General features: G+C 41.9%; 2 protein-coding genes and 1 non-coding gene across 3 annotated transcripts; 1 reads left to right on the top strand and 2 right to left on the bottom strand.

Annotated features, from left to right (window-relative positions):
- Positions 1–10,299: 10,299 nt before the first annotated feature.
- Positions 10,300–11,313, bottom strand: LOC112094657. Its single transcript, XM_024176128.1, has one exon. The coding sequence runs from the start codon at positions 11,311–11,313 to the stop codon at positions 10,300–10,302; it is 1,014 nt and encodes a 337-aa protein (XP_024031896.1).
- A 114-nt stretch (positions 11,314–11,427) lies between these two features.
- On the bottom strand, positions 11,428–12,705 carry LOC112094656. Its single transcript, XM_024176127.1, has one exon. The coding sequence runs from the start codon at positions 12,703–12,705 to the stop codon at positions 11,428–11,430; it is 1,278 nt and encodes a 425-aa protein (XP_024031895.1).
- On the top strand, positions 12,335–12,438 carry LOC112094666. Its single transcript, XR_002903644.1, has one exon. It is a non-coding gene; the product is annotated as a small nucleolar RNA R71 (small nucleolar RNA).
- Positions 12,706–13,125: the final 420 nt, after the last annotated feature.

Raw genomic sequence — 13,125 nt, 5'->3', positions numbered from 1 at the left:
CAATTAATTCTTCAGGGTGTTACAGCGCCACCTCCCTTAGGCAATTTCGTCCCCGAAATTAAAGCCTACCTCAAAGTGTGAATAGATGCGGATACTGCTCCTGCATCATCGTTTCAAGCTCCCATGTCGCTTCCTCAACTCCATGGTGCTGTCATAATACTTTTACTAGAGGAATCTCACGATGACGCAGATTCTTTATCTTCCGGTCAAGAATCTGAAATGGTGCCTCCTCGTACGACACGTCATACTATATTAGAACGTCAAACCACTGCACTACTGCTTCCGGCTCAGGTTGACATTTCCGAAGCATGGAGACATGAAACACGTCATGCACGTGAGATAATTCAAGCGGTAAGGCCAACCGGTAAGCCACCACTCTGATTCGTTGCACGATCGGGAATGGTCCCACATACCTTGGTGCAAGTTTCCCTTTCACACCAAACCGAACAACTCCCTTGCGTGGGGAAACTTTCAGCAAGACAAGGTCGCCTTCTTAGAATTCCAAAGGCCTACGCCTTCTGTCAGCATAACTCTTCTAACGACTTTGAGCTGTCAACAGTCGTTCCCGAATCACAGCTATCTTCTCATTATTCTCTTGAATGACTTCCGGTTCAGTGCTCAGTCGATCCTCTGGTTCCAACCAACACACAGGTGACCTACAAGGACGACCATACAGAGCTTCAAACTGTGTCATTCCAATACTGGCCTGATAGCTGTTGTTATAAGCAAACTCAGCTAGATGCAGGTACTTCTTCCAGTTCCCACCAAATTCCAAAATACAAGCACGAAGCATATCCTCCAGAATCTGAATTACCCTTTCAGATTGCCCATCAGTCTGAGGATGAAATGCTATGCTGAAATTCAAGTCTGTTCCCATGGCTTCCTCGAAACTCCTCTAATACCTTGCATTGAAGTGGGTATCACGATCGGACGTGATTGACAGTGGTACTCCGTGTAGTCTCACGATGTGCTCCAGTTATAATTCTGACAGAATCTTCTGAGAATACATCGCACGGAATGGTATGAAGTGCGCGGACTTCGTCAACCTATCCACCACCTCCCAGATGGCGTCGTGCTTCAGCTCAGTCCTCGGTAGCCCCATCAGAAAGTCCATAATGATGTGTTCCCATTTCCATCCAGGGACAGGAAGAGGTTGTAACTCTCCTGCTGGCTTCCGATGCTCAGCTTTAATCCGGAGGCAAGTCACACATTCCAAGACATACTCACGAACGTCCCTTTTCATGCCTCTCCACCAGTACTGTCTTTTCAGGTCCTGGTACATCTTTGTACTTCCCGGATGTATGGCATACCTCAATTTGTGTGCCTCTTGCAGAATCATCTTCTTTACCTCACCCGCCTTAGGAACAGTAAGGCGGTTGTGAAAATACAAGGCTCCATCCTCTCGGATTCTCCAATCCTCGAATTGCTCTCCATTCTGGATTCGAATCCAAATTCCTTGGAGGTGTGGATCCTGCCATTGATTCTTCTTAACCTGTTGCATAATATCCGGTGTAGAGATCAAATTGTACACCATAGCCTGATTATGATCTTCGTAGAACTGAAGATCATACTCACTCACCACTTCAGTCCTTTTCCAATCTTCCAAAGCTAATGATGCCAGAGTCCCCGCCGTCTTCCTACTAAGGGCATCAGCCACCACATTAGCTTTTCCAGGATGATAATGCAGAGTGAAGTCCTAATCTTCCATACACTCCACCCATCTCATTTGCCTGAGATTCAAGTCTTTCTGAGTAAACAAGTACTTCAGACTTTTATGGTCAGAGAAGAGCTGAAACTTTACTCCATAGAGATAACATCTCCATATCTTCAGAGCAAATATTACCGCTGCGAGCTCCAAATCATGAGTGGGGTAATTTCGTTCATGTGATCTTAATTGGTGAGATGCGTACGCTACCACGCATCCCCCTTGCATTAAGACACAACCAAGTCCACTCCCCGAGGTGTCAAAATACACCTCATATGGTTCCTCACTATCAGGAACAGTCAAGACTGGTGCACTTGTCAGTCTGACCTTCAATTCCTGAAATGTATTTTCACACTCAGCGTCCCACTGGAGTCTGACTTCTTTCTTGGTCAACTGAGTCATCGGTGCAGCAATACTCGAGAAGTCTTTCACGAAACGCCGATAGTACCCTGCAAGTCTGAGGAAACTGTGAATCTCCGCTACATTCTTCGACCTTTCCCACTGTAGCACAGTCTCAATCTTAGAAGGATCGACAGAGATTCCTTGTCCTGAGATCACATGCCCAAGGAACTTCACTTTTGTCAACCAGAAGTCACACTTCTCCTTTTTAGCATACAACTGGTGTTCTCGAAGAGTCTGAAGAACAATTCTCAAGTGCTGCTCATGTTCTTCCCAGGCCTTCGAGTAAACCAGTATGTCGTCAATGAAGACGATCACGAACCGATCCAAGTACGGTCGGAAAACAAGGTTCATCAAATCCATGAATGCGGCCGGGGCATTAGTCAACCCAAACGGCATTACCAGGAACTCGAAGTGTCCATATCGAGTTCTGAAAGTAGTTTTCGGAATGTCTTCCTTCTTAATTTGTAGCTGATGGTACCCAGATCTCAAGTCAATCTTAGAGTAGAACTGTGATCCACCCAACTGATCGAATAATTCATCAATCCTTAGCAGTGGGTATTTGTTCTTCACAGTTACCCTATTCAATTAACGGTAGTCAATACACAACCGAAGAGATCCGTCGTGCTTTTTCACAAATAGCACTGGTGCACCCCAAGGGGAAGTACTATTCCGGATATACCCCTTTTCTGCCAGCTCCTCAAGCTGCGTTCTTAATTCTTTCATCTCCGCTGGAGCCATCTAGTATGGAGGGATGGAAATAGGTGCCGTTCCCAGAACTAAATCAATATAGAATTCAATTTCTCGATCTAGCGGTAAACCAGATAGCTCATCAGGAAATATATCTGCAAACTCATCCACTACAGGGATTCCCGCACTATCTCCAGTTACCTCGGGTTCACCTTCTAAGGCAAGAAAGGAAGAAAAACATGCTAGATTCCTCCGTCCCCCAACACTGTACTTTAGCTGATGGTACCCAGATCTCAAGTCAATCTTAGAGTAGAACTGTGATCCACCCAACTGATCGAATAATTCATCAATCCTTAGCAGTGGGTATTTGTTCTTCACAGTTACCCTATTCAATTAACGGTAGTCAATACACAACCGAAGAGATCCGTCGTGCTTTTTCACAAATAGCACTGGTGCACCCCAAGGGGAAGTACTATTCCGGATATACCCCTTTTCTGCCAGCTCCTCAAGCTGCGTTCTTAATTCTTTCATCTCCGCTGGAGCCATCTAGTATGGAGGGATGGAAATAGGTGCCGTTCCCAGAACTAAATCAATATAGAATTCAATTTCTCGATCTAGCGGTAAACCAGATAGCTCATCAGGAAATATATCTGCAAACTCATCCACTACAGGGATTCCCGCACTATCTCCAATTACTTCAAGTTCACCTTCCAAAGCAAGGAGGGAAGAGAAATAGGCTAGGTTCCTCCGTCCCCCAACACTGTACTTCAACAGTCGTTCTCCTAGGACTGGATTCAGATCTGCCTAATAAGAAATCGCTGTTCCAGACTTAGTCATCAGAGTCACTCTCCTACGGTAACAATCAACAATTGCTCTGTATTCTGACAACCAATCCATTCCAAGGACCACATCAAACAGGCTCATCGGAAGGATAATCAAGTTAGCTCTCATTCGTTCACTCCTAATCATGATTTCACACGATTTACACACACTCATTACCTCCACACATCCCAGTGGAGAGTTCAAAGTCATCGGGACTTCTAAATTTTCAGATTTCAGTTTCAAAGTTTGAACAAAAGAACTTGATATAAACGAGTGTGTGGCACCTGTGTCAAACAACACGTGAGCAAAATAATGAGATATTAGAATCATACCCTCAACCACTGTGTTGCTGGTCTGACCCCCGAAACTGCCTCCTGCCAGGGCATAAGCTTGTCCCTATACTTTCCCTTTCCCTCTGTCACCAACATTAGGCCGTTGGGTCGGAGGCCTATACTGTTGCGGCGGAGGTGATTGTACCGGTCTCGACACTTGAGGCTAGAATTGTGTAAGCAGAGGTGTTTGATAAGTGCTAGTCCTTGAGCAAAACAAAGATCAAAGAAAGAAAATTAAAAGAAAATAAAAAAAAATGAGTTAAACGAAATATAAATAAATCAAACTTTACTTGAGTATTGATTCGGCGTTGTTTCACAAAAAAAAATACCTCAAAAATCTCACATAAGTTACAGCTCAAGAAAGACTTTAAACCTTTTGAACGTTTAGAATTTCAACTCGAATGCTAATCTCACCCCTACCTATGACTCCTCATGTGTGTGTGTGAATTATCAATTACACATAACCAAATGTAACCCATATGGGTTTATGCAAATAAGTGAATCCAGATAGATCTCTGTTATTTCGAACTCCATAAGCTTGCTTTTCTTATCATTCTCCACTAATGTCGATCAACAAACCACCAAGGATCATTAGGACTTTATTAAGCTTGAAATTGATTGGCTAGGGATTAAGGTGGGATAAAATGATATGAATGAGGCTCTTAACTCCCTAATCTCATCAATTATTCTAGGATCCTCTTGTAGAACTTCTAACTCAATATCTCAAATATATCCGCCATTTGCCATCAACATTCTTGTCTCCACTCTTTATTTCTTTTTTTTTCCTTTTTTTTTTACTTACAACAGATACCGAATTTCATTTGGAGACATCACACAAAATATAAAAAATATCCATACACCTCCCCTCTCTAAACACAGCTCAACGTGCATCCTAGAATAATCAACAAGCTCAAGGGACAGGGTGAATGATAGGATTTATTTAAAGGCTAAGCTAATAATGTGGATGACAAAGAAAAGTTTAATCAAGCTCAAAGAGGTGACTAGGGGTATTATTTCAATAGGGTAAGTTCAGATGGCTCAAACGATCCAAAAATGGCCTAAATAATTTCCTTAGTGATAAATTGCTTGGGATTTCACCTCGAGTGATAATCCAACAAGTTCTAGAGTCCGGTGAGATCTTAAGAAACATGAAATTCACATAAACTTTCTCTAAGTTCACAACATGGTCAAGTGTTCTTAATTATGTGCTCAACAATGTAAGAAAATCATAAGTAGAGTAAAACCAACAAACAAGTCAAGCACACAAACAATCAAATTATTCATTGTCTCCCAGAAACCATAGTTAAGTTCAATCGTTGTCTCTTCATCGGCCGGGGTGAAACAAGCCGAACCAAAGCTCAAGTTTTTTGAATTAAATGACATAAAATAAGATAGTTAACTACCCCAAACTTGAAACTGACATTGTCCTCAATGGCTAAGTAAAACAAGAGAGGTAAAGGACTTCCCAGAGAACTTGTCAATCATTGTCTTCATTGTCATCAGGAGGAGGTGCAGAATGTGCGGGGGTAGGACGGTGGCGTCTGGCTGGAGTGTATAGCGGCAGAGTCGGAGGTTAAGGAAAAACAATTCCATTAGGTCCCAAGTTAAGTGCACAATTGGAAAACATTTCCCCCAAACTTGTAGTAAACTGTGCCAGGTAATCAAACTGCACATCTTGTCTTGCAGCAATTTGATCTTGATTATATTAACTTTGGCCCAAATGTTGATCAACTCTCTCCCGCCACTGTTGTTGTTCGTGCGCCCTGAGTTGCAATTGGTCTATGCAATGCCTCAGCTCATTCAGTTCCGTTGGCGAAGTATTCGGTTGTCCAGAAGAACTAGGGCCCTGTAGTGGTGCAATTGGAGCTATAGTGGGTCTTTGCTCATTAGACTTGTAACCCTCCATTTTCTTCTGAGTTATGACCGCCTTTGGGTGCTGAATTTCTTCATCTGGGATCATTGGAATTCTGACTTGGTAATACAAATCATAAATCAATGATGGATGTCCAAGTTCCCCTGTTGTTTTCCCTTGGATCGTATCAAGAATGGACTTCTCAATGATCTTCCCCACATCTATGCTAAAGTCCATGAAAATAGCATAATTGAAAATCGCATGCTCCTTTGTCACCTCAGAAAAATTATTGCTCAAAAGCAATTTGGCAGATATGAAATAGTGCCATGCCTTTGCCTCATGGGCTAGCCCGGATGAAGAGAAGTTGATAACATCTGTGGTAGATGTCTTCCAGCTTACACGCGAACTTGTCAAGTACCGAATAATCTCTTCTGTGTCCGGTTCCTGTCGATATTGAATGTACTCATCATCCTCTATATCGGGCAGTTTATAGTACCTGTTGATAGTCGCACTATCGAAGGACACCCATTTACCGCGAACATATACTCTCTTGTTTCTATGTTCCTTCGCATTGGCATAGAATTCTTGAACTACTGGTACTAGTGCTGCCTTTGGTTGCTTTACAAACTCTTGTCAATTGCGGCCCTCAATCATTCATAAGCGTACCGGGGCAGTTAATCCCTCTCTCTGGAACACAATTTTTTGTTACCACGGATTGCTTATACCTCTCTAACGCTTCAAAACTTATAAATTTGACTTTGTCAAATTTTTCCTTCTTCGAAGATGAAGCTTCCGGATTTGAAGTGCACAAACGCTTGGAAGCCTTCAAAATTAGGTAATGTATATGCCAGCTACGAACCACGTTCAGACTAATGTCCCTTTTTCGAAGCAACACCCAAAAACACTAAAAAGAACGTCCTCTCAGGACTTTTGACAAACACCTAGCGTGCAAGATAGCAAATCTCATGTTTCTTTTGCTAAAACACCTCACTTCCCCCGAATTTTTCAACACTCTTAGATAATCCTCTCATTCCATATCAATTCAACAACCAATTCTCAAAACGACACAGGGAATCAAGAACTAACCTTTTTTTGGATGGAGGACCACCCCGGCATTCAAGACCCCACGGTTTGTGCTTATCCTAGCTCATGCAGTTCTTGGATTCAATGAGAATAGATCAAAGGGAGAGCAGCTAGAGGTGGATTTGAGAATGTTGGAAGAAATTTCAGAGTGAGGGTGGTGTTTTGGGGATGGTGGTGTGTGTTTTGGCCTGAGTTTTGGAAGGGTTATGAAAGAAAATGAGTGTTTGGGCGTGTTTTAAGTGTGCCCTCCTGACGTGGCGCTATGGCGCTACTTCTCAGCGTTGCGGCGCTACCTCTGCTTATTGTCGTCTTTTTTTTTTTTTGGGTAGCACCTAGGCGCTCAAATGTGGCGCCTAGGCGCTAAATACTCTGTTTCTTTTAAGTGAAACATTTTTTTTTTCGGGGTAGCGCCTAGGCGCTCAAACGTAGCACCAAGGCACTACGTGCTCTGTCTCTTTTAAGTGAAACACTCTATTTTGGGTGCCAAAACGCTCAGATGGGTGCCTAAACGCCACTGCTGCTGCCAAATATGTGCTTTCATTCCTTCTTGAGCTTCATTTCAATTGTAAATCCTTAGAGCAACCCCCAAACTTGTTCATTAACCTATCAATCAATTTAACACCCAATAAGTAACTGAAAATAATGAAAATAATGATAATAAATAAAAATAAATAAATAAATAACAGATGTTAGAAGGCTCGGGTTGCCTCCCGAGAAGCGCTTGGTTTAATGTCACCAGCCTGACGTCTTGCTTCTCATGGTGAGTTCAGGAGAATGTTGGTCTTCTTTTGATCAGAGCCACCATTTATATATTGCTTCAAACGTTGTCCGTTGACCTTGAACGTTCTCTTTTCATCATGAGTGACTTCAACTGCTCCATAGGGAAATACTTTCACCACTGTAAATGGCCCTGACCATCTGGACTTGAGCTTTCCTGGAAATAAGCGCAGCCTTGAATTATATAGCAACACTTGTTGGCCCGGCTTGAACTCTCGTCTTGAAATGTGCTTGTCATGCCAAGCCTTTGTTCGCTCCTTGTAAATCCTGGCATTCTCATATGCATCATTTCGGAACTCCTCCATCTCGTTAATCTGCAGAAGTCTCTTTTCACCAGCCACTTACATGTCCAGATTCAACTGCTTCATGGCCCAATATGCTTTATGCTCCAATTTGACTGGAAGGTGACATGCTTTTCCATAAACTAACCTATACGGAGACATCCCTATTGGCGTTTTGAATGCCGTCCGACAAGCCCAGAGTGCGTCATCAAGCTTCCTTGCCCAATCCTTCCTGGATCTTTGAACAGTCTTCTCTAGAATTAGCTTCACCTCTCTATTTGATATCTCAGCTTGGCCATTCATTTTAGGGTGATATGCTAGCGCAGTTCGATGTTTGACTCCATATTTTGCCAGTAGAGCTTCAAATAGTTTGTTGCAGAAGTGAGATCCCTCAATACTAATTATAGCCCTTGGAGTCCCGAATCGAGTGAAAATATTTTTCCGGAGAAAATTCAGCACCACCTTGCCATCATTTGTTGGAGTTGCCGATGCCTCCACCCATTTGGAAACATAATCCACTGCTAAAAGAATATACTTGTTGTTATAAGATGAAGGAAACGGGCCCATAAAGCCAATTCCCCATACGTCGAATAACTCCACTTCTAGAATAGTTTGCAGTGGCATTTCATTCCTCCTAGAAATATTCCCCGTTCTTTGGCATCTATCACACACCGTCACGAAAGCATAAGCATCCTTAAACAAGCTTGGCCAATAGAATCCCGATTGGAGAACTTTAGCGGCAGTTCGATTTCCCCCAATATGGCCTCCACACTCAAGTGTATGGCAATGCCTTAGGATATCCTCCATCTCTTCTTCCGGGACACATCTCTGAATAATTTGATCTGCGCAATGTTTATAAAGCACTGGTTCCTCCCAATAATAATGCTTGACATTGGAGAAGAACTTCTTCTTTTGTTGATAAGAAAACTCCGGAGGTACAATTTTGGCTGCAAGGTAGTTCACAATATCGGCATACCAAGGTAGCAGCTTTGTAAAGGAAATAGTGAATAGTTGCTCATCAGGAAATTTATCATCAATTGGAGGCTTTTTCATTTCTTCTTCCTTCGGTAATTCAAGTCTAGAGAGGTAATCCGCCATGAGATTTTCTGTTCCTTTTTTATCTCTTATCTCCAAGTCAAATTCTTGTAATAACAGCACCCATTGGATGAGTCTCGGTTTAGCATCCTTCTTGGTCATAAGGTACTTAATTGCAGAATGATCTATGAAAACAATTACCTTATTGCCGATTCAATAAGGCTGAAACTTGTCGAAGGCGAACACAATTGCCAATAATTCCTTCTCTGTGGTTGCATAATTAAGTTGGGCATCATTGAGAGTGCGACTGGTGTAGTAGATAGCATGAAACACCTTATTCTTACGTTGCCCAAGAATAGCCCCTACCGCATAATCACTTGCATCGCACATCAATTCAAATGGCAACTCCCAGTCTGGAGTTACAACAATAGGTGCAGACACAAGTTTCTCTTTGAGATTAGAGAAAGCCCATTGACACTCTTCACTGAAAACAAAAGAAGTACCTTGCATCAGGAGACTTGAGAGTGGCTTGGAGATCTTAGAAAAGTCCTTGATAAATCTTCTGTAGAAGCCCGCGTGACCCAAAAAACTCCTTATCCCTTTTACTGATGTTGGTGGTGGTAACTTTTCTATTGTCTCGATCTTAGCTCGATCAACCTCAATGCCTTTGGAAGAAATCCGGTGGCCCAAAACTATGCCTTCACGCACCATAAAATGACATTTCTCCCAATTTAAAACTAAGTTAGTTTCTTCACATCGGATTAGCACCTGTTTAAGATTATCAAGGCAATCATCAAATGAATTTCCAACGACAGAAAAGTCATTCATAAATACCTTAATTATCCACTCCACCATGTCTGAGAAAATAGCCATCATACACCTTTGAAAAGTGCCAGGAGCGTTGCATAATCCAAACGGCATTCTTCGGAAAGTAAAAGTGCCATAGGGATATGTAAATGTAGTTTTCTCTTGGTCTTCTGGGGATATGGCTATTTGATTGTGTCCGGAGTAGCCATCTAGAAAACAGTAGTACTCATGGCCCGCTAACCGATATAACATTTGATCAATAAAAGGTAAAGGAAAATGATTCTTTCGTGTGGCTTTATTTAACTTCCTGTAATTAATGCAGATTCTCCATCCTGTAATAGTTCTTGTAGGGATAAGCTCATTATTTTCATTCTTCACTACCGTCATTCCTCTTTTTTTGGGCACTACTTGCACTGGACTCACCCATGAGCTATCTGAGATTGGGTAAATCACTCCTGCATCTAACCATTTTAACACTTCTTTTCGCACCACCTCTTTCATGGTTGGATTAAGTCTTCATTGGGCTTCCACTGATGGTTTGATGTTGTCTTCCAACAGCATACGATGCATACACATAGATGGGCGAATTCCCTTAATATCTGCCAAAGACCACCCAATTGCAAACTTGTGGTCCCTCAGCACTCTTAATAACTTATCTTCTTCTTCTTGAGAGAGTATCAAGGAAATGATTACCGGTAAAGTTGATGATTCACCAAGATATGCATAACGAAGATATGCCGGTGATGGTTTTAGTTCGAGATTCGGCAGCTTTTCAATTGATCGCATAGGATGTGAAGAGCTTTGTCCCAGAGCTTCAAAGTATTTCCTTCTCTTTAGCTCAATGGAATCCATCCACCATAAATACTCTATCACCTCCTCATCCTCCATGATCGAAGAATCGCTTTGCAGTAAGCTAGCCTCCAAGGGATCTGATTGATCCACATGGTTAGACACTATAGCTTCCACTTCATCGATCCGAAAGCAACTATCACTTGCTTCTGGGTATTTTATAGCATTGAAGACATTAAAAATTACCTCTTCTTCTTGTACCCGAAGGCACAGTTCACCCTTTTGAACATCAATGAGTGCTCTCCCTGTCGCTAGAAATGGTCTTCCAAGTATGATAGGTATTTCTTTATCTTCCTCCATGTCAAGAACTATGAAATCTGCAAGGAAGATAAACTTGTTAACTTTAACGAGCACATCCCCAATTACTCCTCTAAGGTGCTTGATAGAGCGATCTACCAATTGTAGTGTCACTGTGGTAGGTCTTGCTTCACCTAAACCCAACTTTTGAAAGATAGATAAAGGCATTAAGTTGATGCTTGCACCTAAGTCACATAATGCCTTCTCGAACACAGCATTCCCAACTGAACAAGGGATGGTGAAACTCCCAGGATCTTTAAGCTTCTGGGGCAACTTCCTTTGTAAAATGGCACTACACTCTTCAGTAAGTGCAACTGTTTCATAGTCCTCAAGTTTCCTCTTGTTTGACAAGAAGTCTTTCATAAACTTCACATAACTCGGCATTTGTTCTAGAGCTTCAGCGAATGGGATATTGATGTGAAGTTTCTTGAATACATTGATGAATTTAGCAAACTGTTGATCTATTTTTTTTTTCTTCAGGCGTTGAGGAAAAGGAACTCAGAGAGATGGTTCTTGAGGAGGTTGTGCTTGATTTTCTGCCTTAACTTCAATATATTTTTTTGTAGCCTCTTGTGTTTGAGACGACACCCTTTTCTCATCTTTGTCAAGCTTTTCAATTCTCACCAGAGCTTCTAATTCTTTACCACTTCTCAAGGTATCTGCTTTGCAATTCTCTTTCCCATCTCTTTTTGGATTCACTTCAGAAGTGCTAGGCAAATTTCCCTGTTGCCTCTCAGAAAACATGTTAGCCATTTGACTGATTTGTACCTCTAAACTTCTGATCTGAGCCGATTGATTCTGGAAATTTGTCCTGGTTTCATTCATGAATTGTGTATGAGAGGTAGCCAATTGAGCCATTGCCTCTTCCAGATTCACCTTCTTCTCTTGTGGCGGGTTGCTCTGTACGGGCTGCAACACATTTTGATTGTTTCTCCAAGACAAGTTTGGGTGATTACGCCATCCTTGATTAAACCTGTTAGAGTACGGATTGTTCTGTTGCCTAGTGTAATTCCCCACGTATTGAGCCTGCTCCATTTGTACCTGTGCAAATGGGTTGTCCGCTTGACACTCAGAACTTTGGTGAGATTCGCTGCAAAACTCACACACTGGAGAGGATGTTTGGATGGCATTGGCTGTCAATTGAGTACTCTGTAATTGTTTGGACCGAGAAGCAATTTGGGCAGTCAAATTAGTGATGGCATCAACTTCATGTAGTCCGGCTGTCTTCTTTGGTATGCTTCTTTCACTAGGCCACTGGTAATTATTGGTTGCCATATCTTCTAGCAACTCATATGCCTCATCTTCAGTTTTCTTCATTAACGCTCCTCCTGCAGATGCATCAATTAGAGTTCTTGTAGTGCCACTCAATCCATTATAAAAATTATGGACTTGCCTCCATTTAGGTAGACCATAATGAGGACATCTTCTCAGCAGCTCCTTGTATCTCTCCCATGCTTCATATAGAGTTTCACTTTCATATTGAGCAAAATTATTGATCTCGATGTGCATCTTCGCTGTTTTAGCCGGTGGGAAAAACTTAGAAAGGAACTTCTGAACTAAGTCTTCCCAACTAGTGATCGAATTTGGCGGCAGTGAGTTCAACCAATTTTTTGCTTTATCTCTCAAAGAGAAAGGAAACAAACGAAGGCGAAGAGCTTCATCATTGACTCCATTGTATTTGGCAGTATCGCAAATCTCCAGAAAATTTGTGATGTGAGCATTAGGATCTTCATTAGGCAATCCATTAAATTGGATCGCTTGAATCATTTGCAACATTACCAGCTTCAATTCAAAATTATTTGCCTGAATAGCCGGCCTCCTTATCACTGATTGAACGCCAGTTGGTGGCAATGCATAATCTCACAAAGCAATTGGCTGATTGACCACCGGTGGATTGTTCAGTGGTATGTTATTGTTGTTCTCATTCCATGCCCCTTCAGGATCAGCCATAGTTTCTTCCGACAGAATGACAGTTTCTCTCTTCTCTTTTCTATTTCTTCGAGAAGTATGCTCAATTTCTGAATCAAGAGGAAGTAGAATACTACTCCCAAACTTTCGCATGCATGTAGAGTAAATTCCTGCAGAACACAAAACAAGAACAATAAAATAAATAACAAAATAAAATCCAAAGTAAAACTAGAGTTATTTGGTATCGATATTAGTAAAAACAAAACAATCCCCGGCAACGGTGCCAAA

This window comes from Morus notabilis, unplaced genomic scaffold (assembly GCF_000414095.1).
Source record: "Morus notabilis unplaced genomic scaffold, ASM41409v2 Scaffold416, whole genome shotgun sequence".
In the NCBI taxonomy this organism is placed as follows: domain Eukaryota; kingdom Viridiplantae; phylum Streptophyta; class Magnoliopsida; order Rosales; family Moraceae; genus Morus; species Morus notabilis.
The sequence above is the reverse complement of the archived record's forward strand: the minus strand, read 5'-3'. Positions and strand labels throughout refer to the sequence as shown.